Here is an 18,564-nt window from a genome sequence, read left to right on the forward strand (position 1 = left end):
TTATCTGTCTTTAGAGTTGTCAATTTCTTGACCATAACTTGTTTTCCTTCTCCAATTCTTGCTTTATACTTTTTGTTTTTGTTTTAAAGTGATCCATAATTTGATTGCTATGGACCTTCTCTCCCATAATACATATTTTCAATTTTACAAATCCTCTATGACTTAATTGCTGATCCCTTCCAGTCAATATGGCTGAAATAGTTATCAATTACTTGTCATCTAGTGATGAATCTCTCCAAATTTTAAAAGACATATAGTCTATCAAATGTCCTATATACAAAACATTTTCCTATTGGTAGAACCTGCCAGAACTTATGTTCCATTATGATAACTTTTGAGGACTGATTAATTTCTAAGGAAGCTTCAAAGTTAGACAAGAAATGAGGAGGCCCTCATCTCTTGTAATGTTTTATACGCTTTCATCTCCTGTAATGTCAATTTCTTTGACTTTTTCATTTCTCTTACTATTGCCCTCAGGATTTCTTTCTTGATACCTAAACAACAAATCATTAAGGGGAAAAATACCCAAAACTGCCTCATAGTGCTTTATATTTGTTTGGTTATATCTTAGTTCCAGAATACTTAGCTTGGTTTAATACTTTAATACTTACCTTAGTCTTGGGGATCCTAAAATATTATTTTTCTATTCTTCCTTGTACCAAGATCCCAACTGAGTTATTCAGTACTTTAGTGAAAGGATATAGCAATTGAGATATGAGACTATTCAACAATCTTATGTAAACATACTTATAAATACCCATCTAGTCTAGCTTCACATAGGCACAATCACATAGGCACAATCATACATCTAGTGACTGAAACAAACACACCTTGAGGAATAATTTTTCTGTTACATTGGTTTTAATTCTCATGTTTTCCCAACTGTGGTATATAATTTTTGTTTGATTCAGAAACATATTATATTTACTTATGTGCAAAAATGCTTTCTGTGGAATGTCTAAATTAATGAGCATTCAGTCCTTGCTCTCAGGGTACTTACATTTAAAAGGAGATATAAAATTTGTTTGCTAATATTTCAAAATGAATACAGTTTTCAGACCAATTATCAACAGTAGCTCACTTTTATTTTTAATTTTAGAATTTTACATTTATAGTATTCTTCAATTTAAAAGTTTCTTTTAATGATTTTATTTTTTTCTTTGTTGAAATATTGCATTTACGTTATAGAAGCAAATTTTAATTCTTTGTAGACTACAATATTGTGACTCTTAAACTTATAATATCTACAAGAAAATACTTTGAAATTCCAATTCTCTAATGGATCAGTGACACAATTTGAGCACTCCCTTTAATGATAAAGATTGTAACTCACCAAGCCTGCCAGTCTCATGTGACCTTTGTGCCTGTATTTCCATTAGAAATTAGCAGAAAAATGGAGATGGTTAGGTTCATTAAAAACAATTCATTCATTTTTCACTATTTCCCAAAAGGCAACCCAGAATTCTGTCTTCCTCCTAATCAATTCTGGGCCCCCTTAAAATTCTTCTATCTTCTCTCTGAAATCTATTTGGAAGGGCAACATTCAATTATAAGATGTTAAACCTTTCACAGAACTTAACATCATATGTAAATGTGAAGTTTGTTGTAATTATTGTTTGTGAAATAGTGTACTCCTCCTTCTTTTGATACTTCAAAGTTAGACTATTCTCTTTTAAATGATTAAAATTGTTTTACCATAGGGGCAACAGAAAGATAGGTGTGAGTAGACTAACAGGTGGATGTGAATAAACTAATTATTACTGAAAATTTGTGTAGTAATCAATAAAGGATAATAATAGAGGGGATGGACTTGTCATTTAGAAAGAGTTAAATAAATAACCAGTACATATTGTGCAGGCTCCATTGATATTGATATTTTGTCTGTATATCTATACTAGCACATTGTACAGAATTTGTGATAAGGCATAGAGAAGACAATACAACAAATATCATCACCTGAAAAAATGAAGGGAGAACCTATGTAAATGAGATAACAGATCTCTAAATTGCATAGAAAATATGCTCCCCTTTTGCATTTTTATCCTAGTATATGTCACTGTATATGTATTTTATAGTTTTACTGTACATGATAATTTGCCAAGGAGGTTTGTTTTTCAGAAAGTTCTGACCTTCTTGGTCTAGACCTTTGTGCCCCTTTTTTCCAAATAAAAATTCTTCCCACAAATACAGAACAGCAAGAAATTTGTAGCTTTTCTTAGAAAGCTGCCTGTGTCACTTCAAGCTTAAGTTTCTGATTCAGAAACATATAGCTAATTTGTCAGAGGCAAATCTTAATCTCATTTTACTGACTTCCACTATACCACACTGCTATTGTGTCAGGAGAGTATATATGAAAGAAAATATTGGTTAATAATTTTTAAATTTCTTCCTAATACAGCTTTAATATTAATGAATAGTCTATGATATCTGTGATAAAATCTGGAAATAGGAATTCTTAACATATATAATCAATTCTCAACTACTGAATGAGATAAAATAAGTTATGTTAATATTGCTCTGTCTTAACAACTTTATGCTAATCTATCCTGATGGAGACAAAATGTTCAGATACAAATACATTTTTATGAAATGGACTTTATTATATTTAGGAACTTTATGAATGTTGTTATTTCAAATTAATATAATTCTTCTACTCCTATCATCTGGGCAACCCACATATATCTATTATCACTCTTTATGTTAATTTCAAACTGAAGAGCTTTTCAATATCTGATTACATAAGACTGTTTTGACAAAGTGTAAGTTAGTCCTTTTTTACAAATTTACTTTGGGATTCAGATTTAACTGTATGGGGCTGTTTCGAATATATTTTTCTATGGTTCTTAGTCCCTGAAGAATATAATTATTCCCTTTAGTAGCATTTGACAGAAGTAAAGAAAACAACATAACTCAGATTTTCTCCTTGTTTAGTATGACTGATCAATTTTTCAGGAGCAAAATTCTCCATGAGCTGGTAATGCAGATGGTTGTATCTTAAACTCTGGAAAATTGAAAACTGTATGTCTTTTAAGCACTGCAATTTTTCCTCCTAGACGTTTCCGGAGACAAGATGTTCGGCATGGAAATGCAGCTCAGCAATGTTTTGGACAGCAGTTTGTTGGTAATCTGAACATAATAAATTGCTATTGGTTTCTTTAAACATACTTTACAAATAACCAAAATGAAAAGTATTAAACATGTAATATGAAGGATCATAGTTCTCTTTGCAGTTGACCTTCACAAGAGTGCTTGTTTCTTTAAATAGAAATTATTTTTAAATGGGAAAAATCATATTACTAAACATTAACAACTCACAACCAAATTCTATAGATATTTCAAATCAATATATCACTCTTCCCTTAATGTAAATTTTTTGTATAGATACCTCCAGAACCATATATGTCTAACATTTATATAACACATTAACATTTGCAGAACATTTTATGTGCATTGTCAACTATTCCTTGTAACAATATAGACATTAGTAACTCAATTGTTATAGTTGAAGAAACTGAGGCTCATAAAAACTGTGACTTGTCTAGAGTCAAGCAGAAGTGTCAGAAGCAGTATTCAAAGTCTCACCTTCTTGACTCTCAATAGAGTATTTTTTTCTACTATATCACATGGTAAATGTCCCTTTGAAAATTCCTCATTCTACTTTTTTTTTTTTTTTTTTTTTACCTTTCAAGAGTGCTTTATTCCCTGATCCTTCATTCCTCTACTATAACTAAGTATGTCTACTTTTCTTTATGCCAGGAAATGGGCTTACCAATACTCTGAGACTGATTCCAGCACTAGGAATGTAGTACCTTAAATGTCCTTGCTACATAAAGTCCTAGGCTTGGAAGTAAGCCTTTTTCTTTCTGCTTCTCCATAACAATTACTCAGACTCTTTACATGAAGGGTCACCTTAGGTTGCCGAAGCCTAGTTTAAGGCTTCAAGTTTAAGCCTTAACTTAAATTAGGCTAAAGTTTAAGTTCTTTCTCATCTGAGTTTTTTATAACTAATTTAGTTGAAATGCCTAGAATTGCTTCATTTTCTGTAGGGACATGTAGTGTGTTTATTTACCACCACCTTTGTTAAAATTCTTGATTATGATCACTGAGCTATTCATCCCTACTGTTATTCAGCTAAACTCCTATTCCTGACTGTCTCTAAACTTTTCTATGACTTTTCTATTTATGTCTTGCATAATACTAACTTCAAAAACTTTTTTAATGGACCTAAACCTAAATGATTCAACCCTGAGAAGCTGACCAACTTTGATCTTGAAAAAGCAATATTTGGCCTTAAGGGAACAAAACTTCTTAGTTTGTAACAGAGACAAATCAGTGAGAGAAAAAGAAAGAAAGAAAGAAAAACTATGTACTAACCCCACAATTTCTTTTACAGGAGAAGTGTTAGATAAGACTGAAGAACGTTTGGCTTATGGCATAGAGTATAACAGTACTTTGCTGGAATGTACTCCACGATCACTGCAAGCCAAAGTCATCTGGTTTGTGCAGAAAGCACGTGAAACAAGAAAGGAAGAGGTAATTTCTCATTTGATTCTATATGTTTACAGAAAAGTGTTTTTAAAATTGGGCATAATAGATATTTACTGATCTGAAATGATTTTTTCTTAAAACTTTTATTTTTTTAAATCAAACTTTTCAATAGTTGTTGATCCTTTATCATATTCAAGGTCATTAAACAAGGCTTCTAGAAACAGAAATTTGATCCAGAAGAATGATCTTTACAGAACATTGGATGCCATAATGATATTCCAAAATTGTAATGCTGATTTCTACTAATGCATAACTCTGATATCGCAGTCTGGCTTGGCTATTACACTAGGTTCTCAAAGACTATTCCAACAAAAGAAAAAATTAGACTCAGGCGGAAGTCTGGTATTGGGTCATAAATCTCTGAAATTCAAAGCCATAACTAGTTAAGTATTAAAAAAAATAAGGTTGATCAATTTAGGGATTTTTTTTCAGCCACAGTTGAAATCTACAAACTAACCAATCAACCAATCAGCATTAAGCACTTACTTAACAATAAGTGATATAAAAAGAAACATAAAACAGTCTCCGACCTCAAGAAGTTTATATTCTAACACGAGCCAAACACAGATGGTGATGTTTCTTGGTTAGAAGAAATAATCATGCTAATAAAATTGTTGATCGTGACTAGTTAAACAAAAGTTCTAGTAAAAGAATAATATTTTTAATATAACTCCTATGTTCAACTAGATAGTTTTAATTTATTATTTTCTTGTAAAAATGATTTGCCAATGAAGTAAATTACTTTCCTAAGTAAAAGATTAACATCATCATCATCAAAAGGAATTTATTAAATGCCTAATTAAATGGTTTTGGCCATAGGGACCATTACTGATGCATTACAATGACACAGTTTCTGCCCTCTAGCAAGCTGTAAATTTATGTAGGGCATGTAGAGAATATAGAATATAATATTAATAGTTGGCATTTATTTAATACTTCAACGTTTATAGAGCACTTTATTTTATTGCTGTCATGTGAAACTCACAACAATCCTGTGAGGAAGGTGTGCTTTTAATTGATGAGGAGATGGCTCCTTCAAGAGATAAAGTGACTCATATTTGGTCACATTGAAAGAAAACTCCTTAAGGGACATTCTGCGGATGTCAAGTCACGGCCTATTCTGTTATACAATAGCACTTCTACAGACATAGATAAAATGAAAAAAATTAATTTGGTAAATAAAATACATTCTTAAAGTATAGATATAGATCAAAGATAAGTGCCTTCTAAAGATCAAGACCAACAATGGACAAGTAACTGGGAAGATAGAGAATTTCTTTCTCCATCAGAAAGCAAAAAACCCAGGCATCTCCAATTTTTAATTTCTCCATTATCTTATTTTCTGCAGACTTTCTTAGGTTTCTGCAGTCCTGTAAGTCTACTTAATTCTTCTATTTTTATTCTTTTTCTGTCTTTTTTACTTTATTTCCTATGCCACCTAATACAGTCTCACAAAATAATTCAATACATTGATTATGGCTAAGGATGTATGTCTCTCAAGTAAGACATTTGAGATGTTTTAATACTGGTCTTTTGAAGCTTCTATTGGTCACTGTTTTCATTAGAGTACCAATCTTTTCAAATAGACTTTGTTCATATTATTTTTGTTTGTGATAATTCAGTTTTTCCTGGTTATGCTTATTTCATTTTGCATCAATTTAATCACATATTTCATGCTTCTCTGAATCATTCATATTCTTCATTTTTATGGTACAAGAGTACACATGTACTTATTATCTGTTTAGTCTTTCCCCTAATTAATGAATATGCACTTTCTTTCTAGTTCCTTGCTATTTCAAAAATTTCTGCTATCAATATTCTTGCACATTGGATCTTTCCCATCTAACCTTGAACTGTTTTGTATAATTATCTAATAGTAATTTTGCAAGATGATAGGGTATTCATAGTTAAGTGTCAGGGTATAGTTTCAAATCATGTTTTCAGAATATTTGACACAATGTATATCTTCATCAATAACAATAAGTTATTGTACCTTTTTCTGTAACTCTTCCAATAATTGTTAACTCCCTTTTTGATCTTTTTACCTATTTGATTATTATAAAAAGAACCTGAAAATATTTTAAATATTTGTTTCTCTATTATCAACTTAGAGTATTTTTCATATGGTTGATAATAGTGTTCTATAAATAATTAATAGCTAAGAGAAATCAGAGAAAGAAGGAACATTGATATAAAAATATTACATAATATATTACCAAAACAGGAATATTTTCAAACTAGACTATATCCCTATGCAAAACAACTAAAATCACATGATTATATTTGCATATACATAAAAAGCTTTAAAAATACCACATCAATTTATATTAAAAACATTAAAAACCATAATAGTGGCTCTTTTGTTAATAATTTAAAACAAAAACAGTTATCTGTAAATGAGAATAATTACTTTTCAGTAATGTTAAAGTAAGGATAAACATTTTTACTATTATTCTGTTACAAAGTTTTAGGATTTCTAGCAATTGCAATGAAATTAAAAGAAATCAATAGGATAACAAGGAAAAAGAGACCTGCATCAGGAGACATGATAGAGAATACTAGAAATTCAACTAAAAATTAATGGAAACAATTATTTCAACAAGGTATCAGGATATGAAATAAAGCTACAAAAGTAGAAGTATTTCTTTGTACTATTAACAAAATCTAGTATGAGAGAGAAGAAAGTCTATTTAAATGAGAATCATTGTTTTCTAATTTTAAAGTAAGTATATCCATTTTCACTATTATTCTTTTACAATTTTAAAATTTTAGCAAATGCAATGAAGTTAAAAGAAATCAGCAGTATAAACAGGAAAAGAGACCATTAATTAGCATCATGTATCAGAAGACATGATAGAGAATGCTAGAAATTCAACTAGAAATTAATTGAAACAATTAGTATCAAGATATTAAATAAATCCACAAAAGTATAAGTATTTCTTTGTACCACTAACAAAATCTAATTCAAAAGAAAAAAAAAAGTCTAGTCAGAATATCTTTAGAATGTTCAAAATATCTGAAATATCTGTCTCTCCTAAGACATAGGATTTATGGGATTATATTTCTCAACAGTCTTTACAGAAATAAAAACAATAAAAATATTAATTCTTCATTACTGGTTTTTGCAAATATAGTAAAAATTGCACACTATCTAAAGCACTGTATAAAACACTTTGGTTACTTTATAAAACTAGAATAAATTATAATAAAACTCATCTGGAAAAGTAAAAGGTCAGATTTCTCAAGAAAAATGATGGGGGGGAAATGATGAAAATGAAGGGGGAAATTTAGCAGTCTCACACCTCAAACTATACCACAAATGCAATTTTTATCAAAACCATTTGGAAGTGGTTTAAAAAGTTGAACATTTGGTAAACAATACCCATAAATAATTGAACCTAGTAGAATTTGTAGAATAAATCAAATAATCTAACTCAACATAAGAACTTCCTATTTTATATGATCTGCTAAAAATAAAATAAAATAAAAAACCTAGAAGGCAGTCTGGTATAAATTAGGTTTAAACTAAGAATTTAGGTATATACCAACATACCATAATAACTCTAAGTGTATATATGATCTGAATATTTTGTTATTAATTGACAAATTTTTCTGCTTCATATGAGAGAATTAATCCTAGTCTATCAAAAAGATGAACTTTTTGATTACATAAAATTGTGAATCTTTTGTATAATAAAAATATTGTTAAAATTAGAAGGGAAACAAGTAATTAGGAAGCAAATTTCTTTTCTTCCTTTCTTAAAACTTTGACTTCACATCTACCTCCTTCATTGCAAATGGTCTAACCTCCTTTTGTACTGAAATCTGGTTCAATATTAATTCTCTCACTTTGTTGTTGTATAGTTGTGCCCAACTCTTCCTCCCTCAATTGAGTCTTTCTTGGTAAAGATACTGGAGTAATTTGTCATTTCCTTCTCCAGCTCATTTTACAGATGAGTAAACTGAGGTAAATAGGTTTAAGTGTCCAGAGTAAAGCTTGTAAAGGTGTGAGGCCAGATTTGAACTCAGGAAAATGAGTGTTCTTGGCTCCAAACTCCAAACTCTATCCTAGAAGCAGCTTGCCTCTAATCCTTTGTAACTTCTGCAGTTTCATCTATCTTTTCTCATCTTAGAGAAAAAAGCAAGCCTTACTCCCAATCTCCTTTTAAGCCATTTTCTATTAGTTAGTTCTATCTCCCAAGTCTTCAGTCTCTTTCACTTGCTACTTTCACTCAGCCTATAAACATGTCCAGTTTTCTGATTTAATTGAAAGATTTTTTCTCCTTTAATCCTGTAACTTGTTTGAGCTATTTTAACTCTTATCTCTTGCACTAACAATTTTTTTTAAATAGTCCACACTCAGTGTCTGAACATTTTCTTCACATGGGGTTCATATATTATATGGCTTTGCAACTTTATTATATACTTAAGTGGATTTCTTTCCTTATCCAATGTGAATCCTTCCTCTAACAGCACAGTTGATTACTCATTTTTGCCTACTCTTCCTGTGCAGTTCTTCTCTAGTTGTTCCACAAATCCTCCACTAAGGTACTACCCAGTATGCTGGAGCTCTTTCTTTGGTTCTTTAAAAAAAAAATCCTAATGCATAAATCAAGCTGTTCATACCTTACTCTTCCCTTTCATTAAATGGCCTCCTTTTCTGGTCATAAATGTCCAAAATTATGTTCTTTATACCACTTTTTATTTTTTAATGTTTATTTTCAAATGTACCATTTTTCACTTCTTTCTAGTAAATTTATTTATTTTTAATATGCATTACTTTATGAATCATGTTGGGAGAGAAAAATTAGAGCAAAAGGGAAAAATCATGGGACAGATAAAAAAAAAACAGAAAAAAGAAGTGAACATAGCATGTGTTGATTTACATTCATTCTCCTTAATTCTTTTTCTAAATGCAAATTGACATTTTCTGTCCAAAGTCTATTGGATTGTTGGGTCACTGAACCACTGAGAAGAACTAAGTCTTTCATAGTTGATTATTATATATTTTTGGTGTTATTGTGTACACTATATTCCTGTTTCTTCTTGTTTCACTTAGCATCAGTTCATGTAAATCTTTCCAGGCCTTTCTAAAATCAGCTTGCTCATCATTTTTATAGAACAATAATGTTGGTATTACCTTCATATGCCACAACTTATTCAGCCATTCCCCAATTGATGGGCATCTACTCATTTTCCAATTCTTTGCTACCATAAAAAGAGTTGCTGCAGACATTTTTGCACATGTAAGTCCTTTTCCCTCCTTTAAGATTTCCTTGGGATATAGACCCAGATATGAGACTTCTGGGTCAAAAGGTATGCACAATTTGATAGCTCTTTGGATTGCTCCCCAGAATAGTTGGATTATTTCACAACTCCACCAACAATGCATTAGTGTCCCAGTTTCCTATATCCCTTCCAACATTTATCATTATCATTTCTTGTCATCTTAGACAATCTAAGAGTTATGAGATGTATATCACTTTTTTGAATGTTATCATTGATATATGTTTTAACTTTTTAAAACTCACTATTTGCTATCATTATTTATCATACAATAGTATAATTTATAGTTATCTATGATGGTGCCTTATCAATAACATAGATGGTTCAATGGGGGACTGAGACTTATCTAAATTTTGTATTCATTATAGAGCCTACTGTTTTCTGCACACAGATGGCATTTAATAAATATTTGATGAATAAATAAGGGTTCATTTACTCATTTTTTAAAGTTCAAATGTGTATACATTTGATCATATAACTCATTACAAAAACTTCTTGTGCCTACCCCATTCATTGCTAAATATAATTCTAACCCATTTTCTTTTGTTCAAGGGCAATAAATTTAGTTCAGATACACCTTTACTGAATTATCATATTCTACTTCTTTCCCTATATTATTTGGTCAAAAGCAAAGCAAAGCAAAACTCACTGCCTCTCTTTCATGTTCCTTATTATCTAATCATTATTGTTTGAATATCCTTTTCTCCCTTTCATTTCTACTTCTTCCTGGTTAAACTATATTCATTTATAGGACTTTCTGTTCAAGTAGTAATATCTCCATGAAGTTTTCACTGAAATTCTACTGCTAAAAATGATAATTCTCTTTTCGTAACATGCATAAAACTTTTTTACTTTTTGTGCTCTAATCCCAATCCTTTTTATTATATACTTATGTATGCATGTATTATCTCACCTACTATATTTTATGTTTCTTAAGTGTAGAGAAGTGTTTAAGTAGAGAAACTACATTTAAGTGTAGACTATTACTTATATCTCCTGGTCTACCTAGAATATTTTTCATAGAATAAATATTTAATTTATATTCATGAATGAGTCCCAGAACACAAGATTTGGAAATCCTAACTATTTAGGATAAGTGTGTGTGTGTGTGTGTGTGTGTGTGTGTGTGTGTGTGTGTGTGTGTTAAGAAAAAAATTCACAAAGAATTACAATTTAATAAGAATATAAAAATGATCTGGATTGGAGAGACTAAATTGACTTATACATAACAGGCATGACCCATTATAGCACTGAATTTTTTCTCACTTTTATTTCATCAGAAATGAATGAGAACTCCTTTTTATCTAATCATCATAAACTTAGCAATAGAAGGCATGAAATGCCTGATATTCTGAGGTGAATGTCTCCAATACAGAAATCATTGTATTATTAATGGCTTTCTTCACTTCATCTGGCCTGTTTCAGATTAGAATCTCATTCTAATCTTGTCTTGTGTGGAAAAATTTTACCTTGTCAGTCTTTCTGACATACTGCATCTATCAACATTCAGCAGCAGCTTTTATTCTCATTTTCTGCTGTAATTTGATGCTCCTTTCATATTGCTATATTAAAACTTCTATCCTGCCTTCTATTTTTATCTTTTGTTCTTTGTGTAGGGGCCATTTAATTGATACTTTGGAATAGGGCCTGGATTAGGAACTAAATCTGTGGTTTAATTAATGTAGATAACGCCTAGAAGAGGAAACTCTCACTAACAATGCAGATCATTATCATTTTTTTTGTAATTTATCTCTTGAAAAGGTATCTATAATTCAATAAATAAAATTTATTAGGTGACTACTAAATATAAGATGCTGTGGTAAACTCTGAGAATACAGAGACAAAAGACTGCCCTTGCCTTCAAGGAGATTACAGTCTAATTAATGACAAAAACAATAATAATGAGAAGGAAGAGAAGAAAGATAAGGGGAAAATGGAGAAAAAGGAGAAGGGGAAGGAGAGAAAAGGGAAAGAGAATGAAAAGGAAGATGATAGAGGAGGAAGAAGGGGGGAAGAGAAGAGGAAGAAGAAAAGGAAGATCATGGTCACAACAACAAAAATAGTTTCAGTGAATTGCTGAATGTGAAGCATCCAGTTTGGATCAGAAGATCATGGTCACAACAACAAAAATAGTTTAAGTGAGTTGCTGAATGTGAAACATCCAGTTTGGATCAGAATATCATGGTCACAACAACAAAAATAGTTTAAGTGAGTTGCTGAATGTGAAACATCCAGTTTGGATCCAGAGTATCAGAGAATTGAAGCAGAGATTTTTTACCTCTGAGATCATCTCTCTTTCTATTACAATGCACTATCTCTATAGATTCATTATTTTAATAAACATAAGTGATTCTGTATGTGTCCTATCATTGCTTTTATTGCTAGAGATTGGGATTCAGACTATTAGTACTATTCACCTATCCAAAGACATTTAACTTCATCATATTCTTTCTATGTGTATTTTGTGGGTAAAGCATAATACATTAGAAAACAGAATAGGAAAAAAATTTTTATAGATGAGACTTCATGAGAAATTTGATTTATTGTAAAGATATTATCTGGATCAGTTCTAACATACAATCATTTACTATACAGAGGATTTTCAATCTCTAGTACCCTCATAACTCATCATTGCTTACCTCTGGTTGTGCTCTAATTTCTCATGATGCTTTTTATCATGTGGTATCAAGTCCATATGTGTTAGTCCATATGTGATCTTACCGAAGACAAGTATATACCATCTACATTTTATGTGCTGGGCCTCTCAAAGCAATTTAAAGTTAGCTTTGTTGTCTATTGAGCAATAATGAGCTGCCTATATAACTATATGATAATATAGCCATATAAATCTGTCTTTCCACAAGCAAAGCTTGAGAGACTTTGTAAAATGCTTTGCAAAAATTTCATTGATAATACATTGTAACATTCCTTATCATGTTTATTTTACCATTTACCATGTGTATTTTTTAAAAAAGAAACAAACTTTTTATTGAATTACCTTTCTAGGTGAAGTTCTTCTAAATCTTACTGATCACTATCTGCCTTCTGAAGTACTCACAGATAGAACTTTTTTTTTTTTTCAGATTGGTTAACATTATCTAAACACTTATTGGGCTGTTTCTTCCTTTGCTGTACATGAATAATAACCTTGTTGTATTGCTCTTAAATGTCCAAACACTAAATTTTGTGAAATTGGAGAAATTTGCAAAAAAAATATGCATTTTATTTTCTTCAGGTTTAAACATCCATTATTGTTTTAAACAATGTATTTTCCATTTAACATGTCAAATAAAAAATAAAGTCAAAATATATTTAGTAAGACAGCCTTTTAAAATAATGGGTAATAATTCACATGTTGAAAAAAGGATATCTTAATTATAAAATGAATTTTTATAGACATACTATATTTATAGCAACAGTATAGATAGTATGGAGACTTTTACAGAGAGATATTTGTGAATCAATTTTGATACTCCTGTCCTAGGAATAATGAGTACTATACACTTCCATATTTTAAAGGGTCAAGTCAAAAATCTCATTAAATGAGTTCTATCATGGTGGAAATCTCCATATAATAGAAACATTTCTAAGCTCCAACTGCTAAAAAATATTTAAATATAATGAAGATAGCAGAATCAAAGAATTTTCTGTGCCATTTTGAAGTTCATATATTGAAATGTGTCCCCTTTGTTATATGATACTAGGGAGCTAGTGAAGCATTAGGAGTAGGAGAGTTGTATAAGATGTTAAAAAAAAAAATGAATCATGAAGCATTGTATAATAGAATGATGAAACTAGAGACTCAGAGCCAGAGTTCAAATCCCAACTCTGTTTTGATTATGGTGAAATGGTAAACTATGGTAAAGTCATTTCAATCTTTGGACCTCAGTTTTCTCCTCTGTAAAATCAAAGAGTTGGACTTGATGGCCTCTGAAATTGCTTGCAACTCTAGCTCTGTGACCCTAAAATATTTGATTAATATAACGCATGATAGAATGTGAATAAGAACTTGTAAGAGGGATGCACTAGACCCTGACTTTTCTGGTGGTAGCTTGAGATATATTGGAGTTCAGATAAACAGTTCTAGGTAACTATTGCACAAATCCAAGAAGTCAGTGAAGATGTTAATATAATTGTTGCAGTGAAGTAGAGAAGATGAAACTGCTGCAAAAAGGAGGTGGGTCAGAGTATTAAAAGCAGTTACAGGAGAATACCAGGGTTTTGCTTATCACAATTTGGTTTGTTCCAGTAATAGAAATAATAAAGTTAAAAGGAAGTATAGATCTGGGTGGGGGCCATAATAAAGGAAAGCACAGAAATTCAGGAGAAGTATACATTTTATGTTGGATCTGTTGATTTTTGAGATGCCAGTGGATATATCAAAGGCGAGAGTTTGGAATATATTCTAAGGATACAAGTATAGATTTGGAAATGGATGCCTTCACTCTCTGATCTTCAACCTCCAAAACAAACAAAAAATCCATTCTTTCCTCCATCCATCTGTCCATTTATTTAATCTAATTGTTGAGCATGGAAGATAAAGATGCAATGATGGTTCCTATAGTAATGCAAATAAAAATTTCTTACTTGTACTTTGTTTTCATTGTCCTTTGTCATCATTGAACTATTCTCCTAGTATATTGAGAGGGAATGCTACCCTGTAATCAGATTTCCCAGGTGTGTAGTAAGTATAATCAGAGGAGATTTTCTCTATTCTTCAAGGTTCCTGGAGCAACATTGAAACACTGGAAAAAACAGAACCAGTGTGAGGTCTTTCTTCAACCCTCTCAACTTTTTCCCTTCTTTCCTAGATTCCACTGAACAGGGACATATCAATGGCTTCATAGTCTTTCTTTTCTTATGATTAGTAATCTTCATAAGTTTTTTTTGGCAAGCAAATTTAATTGGCAGTTTCTCAGTCCTGGATCCCCTTTATCCTATTTACATTTGGATGTAATTAGGAGAAAATGTGTTAATGCATAACTTTTAAAAATATGTCTCTTTAAATTATATACACGTGGAGGGGGAGGAGGGAAAGAGGGAGAGATAACATTATTGAGTTGTTTGGGCCATGTTTGGGTCTCTTCTTGACACCTTTTTGAGACTTTCTTGATAAAGATACTTCTCCTACTGATTTTACAGATGAGAAACTGAGGTAAACAGGGTTAAGCAACTTTTCCAGGGTCACACTGGTAATATCTGAGGCTGAATTTGAAGTCATGAAGATGAGGTTTCTTGATTCCAAGCCCACTAACTAACTATTCTATTCACTGTATCACCTAGCTGTCCATTAGAGTAGCATATAGGTCATCAAACTCCTCCTCTGATCCTTATCGTTATTTAGATGTAACTTTATGTTTTCAAAGGCTATTCCTGGCATCATGGAAAGGCTTCCAGGATGGGCTCAGAAACAAAATATGTTTCTGTCTGTTAAAGACAAGTCTAGGGAAATAAAGAGAGAAAAACCTCTCATTAAGAGAAGGTTTACCATGAGTTTATTGATTTGGGGGCAACAACACTCTATTAAACCATTTACCAGGCTTATAGAAGTTTCAATATATGTCCATTTGGGACTCATCCCGAGTATAAAATAAAATCATGAAACTTTTTAAGATGGCATCTTTAACATTATTATTATTATTGTTTGTCTGAGGCAATTGGGATTAAGTGACTTGCCCAGCCAGGGTCACACATCTAAGAAGTGTTAAGTGTCTGAGGTCAGATTTGAACTTGGGTCCTCCTGATTTCAGGGCTGGTGCTCTATCTACTGCACCAATTAGCTGCTCCTTGAACATTATTTAAAAGATAAAAATAATGTTATATATCATGAATCACAAATATGTTTTGTTACTTCATCAAATTTCTCTATCCTCTTATTTATTCTCCAAGAAAAGTTGTCACTTTTTCTTCCTTCCAGACATGAAATAGTCTTCATGTAATAGACAGGTTAACTGATGGATGTCAGTTTACTTCTCGTAAGAAAAGTTGAGATATGAGTAGCCTCCTTTCATATAACTTAGTGTTAGTTACATAGAGTTGAGTATCATAGTATTAAGTTAATATGGTGATGAGATAAGAAGTGATATCTTGGAAATTTAACTCCATGTGTCAATTTTTTCTCATTCTTGTTAATATTTCTGTCTACTTATTAGTGTCATGCACTATACCTTATTTGTACACATGGGATAATTTCAGTGATAATTCCTGACATATATCATACTTTATTAAGATAGTTCTCCTTGTTTAAAAATTATCTTGGAAAATTAAATATTATAAAACACATAAAAGTTATGTGGATCCATATTAATTCAGAGAAGGGAAACCCCGTCTTTATCTTAGCCTCTCATTTTCTATGACTACTGTTCAAAGACTTCTATTGATACCAAGCTCCACAGGGTGCTTAAAGGATCAAATGACAGCCATGGCTTTCTGAATCGTTGGATTCATGGATTGAAATCAGAAGCTTTTATTTTTGTATTCCTTTTTCTTTGTTGTGTTTTCATAACATTAAGTATAACATGTGAGTGGCTAGAATAATTTGAAACAGCCGCTTCACAGTTTTGAACTTTTAAACTCCTTTCAAGCTTTTTCCAGAATAAAAACACCCATTTTTTTTACTAAACTAGAAATGACTGTTTATAACTCTAATTATAGATGTTCTTGAGTTTGTATGTGTACCTTTGATCAGTATCATTGCATGTTCTCATGCTCCCAATTGCCCTTTTTACTAAGTAATATTATTCACCAATAGTCATTTAGCTTCCTTTAGCTTAAAAATTCATTCCCATTTTACAGATGTAAAAAAAAAGGAACAGAGAGTATTGTGAGTTCACAAGAATAAAAATGGGAATAAAAAATAGAAATACAACCCAGTTCTTTTCATCTTTGTCTAGACTCCATATGATAATAGAGTATATCACCTTGTTTATCAAATTTATTTCACAAAACATTTTAAATGTCAATTCATTTCAGTTCAATAAACATGTCTTAAGCCACATACAACTAAAAAGATAAGAAAAAGACAGCTCCTGCCTTCAAGGTGTGCACAGTCTAATGGAGGAATATATCACAAAAAAAGGTGGTTAGAAAGTAGGGCTAGAGAAAAAATAGAGGGAACAGTGAATGGGACATCTCATTCCATAGAGTTAAAACTGAGCAGATCTCCACTGAAGAGTCCAGTGAACTGAAAGTCCAATTCTTGTCTTCTATAAAGGAAAGCTTGTAGGAATTAACTACTCTTCCCTTCCAACCCTTCATTCAAAAGGGAGAAGAGGCTGAGGGAGCTGGGAAAATGTTGAGTATAATAGTCTTAAATTAATATGGTGATGAGATTATAAATGATATCTTAGAAGTTTATCTCCATGTGTCAATTTTTTCTCATTGTTCTTGAAACTCCTTAATCCTTCCCCCCCCCCCCCCGGATATTTATTAGTGTCATAAACTCTAAAACTGCGGATGTCTCACAAGTTTCTATCTTTTTTTTTTTTTTTTTTTTTTTTTTTTGTAGCTCTCATTTTTTGATTTTGGCCTCTGGGAGTTTGTCACATCAATGTTGATATCCAGATCTGTATATCCAGTCCTAGTTTCTCCCCTGAGCTCCAATTCTTCTAAGACACTTATATTTCATAAGCATCTCAAACACAACATACTATTACAGGGGTCCTCAAACTACGGCCGTGGGCCAGATGCGGCAGCTGAGGACTATTATCCCCCTCACCGGCTATGAAGTTTTTTATTTAAAGGCCCACAAAACAAAGTTTTTGTTTTTACTATAGTTCGGCCTTCCAACAGTCTGAGGGACAGTGAACTGGCCCCCTATTTAAAAAGTTTGAGGACCCCTGACATACACTAACAAGAACTTCTTTTTCCCTAAATATGCCTCTATTCTAAAATCACCTATTATTCCTAAAGGTATTTCACTCATTTAGATTCATAATCTTAATGCCATTTTTCAATTCCCTCACTCTCATTCATTTAATATAGACAAACAATTGTCTTTTTTTTTTTTCCTGTTTCTACTGCTACATGTGTGGAAGGACGTTTCTACTTCCTCTTTGTGTGTTTGTGTATACAGACATATCTAACTAAAACTAGATCCAAGGAGTCAGTGAAGATGTTAATATAATTGTTACAGTGAAGTAGAGAAGATGGATCTGATGCAAAAAAGAAGTGAGTCAGAGAATTAAACACAATCACAAAAGATAGTCAAAAAGTATACATGTGGATCTACTTACATACACATAAATATAGATTTAGATATATCTGTGTAGATTTATACAGATCTTTAAACAATGGATGATATAGATATTTTCCCTTCCAATTCTCATATCTCCCTTAGTTTTAGTCCCTCATGTCCTTTGATCTTACTATTGAAATAGTCTTCAAATTGGTCTCTCTGCTTTCTTTCCCCATTCTAATCCATTCTAATCACCAATGTGATTTTTAAAAAGTTCCAACTGTCCCATTTTAATATCTCATATCATACCCATTTACATCTGGGACAAAACTTTTTGCTTGTAGGACTCTTTACAACATGGCCTTTCTAGGCTTCTCATGTATTATTCCCTTCCACACAAATAAGGATACATGATACCACATTGAATATCTCAATGCCTATTCTCTGACTGCCCCCACCTCCCACTCTCATGACTACAGAGTGTTCTCCCTTCTCATCTAGAACTTCCTTCAGCTCAAATGGAAATTTTTTGTAGAATATTTTTTATGGTTCTG

The 18,564-nt window shown here is 31.6% G+C and overlaps 1 protein-coding gene across 1 annotated transcript in view; it reads left to right on the plus strand.

Moving 5' to 3' along the window:
• SEMA3E (semaphorin 3E) overlaps nt 1–18,564 on the plus strand; it is a 339,675-nt gene that overhangs the window by 310,468 nt on the left and 10,643 nt on the right. Inside the window, exons 15-16 of the mRNA XM_031938651.1 lie at nt 3,054–3,121; nt 4,394–4,533. Coding sequence (XP_031794511.1) covers nt 3,054–3,121; nt 4,394–4,533 — 208 coding nt within the window. The remainder of the gene's footprint in view (nt 1–3,053; nt 3,122–4,393; nt 4,534–18,564) is intronic.

The sequence above is a fragment of the Sarcophilus harrisii genome, chromosome 5, assembly GCF_902635505.1.
Source record: "Sarcophilus harrisii chromosome 5, mSarHar1.11, whole genome shotgun sequence".
NCBI lineage: Eukaryota > Metazoa > Chordata > Mammalia > Dasyuromorphia > Dasyuridae > Sarcophilus > Sarcophilus harrisii.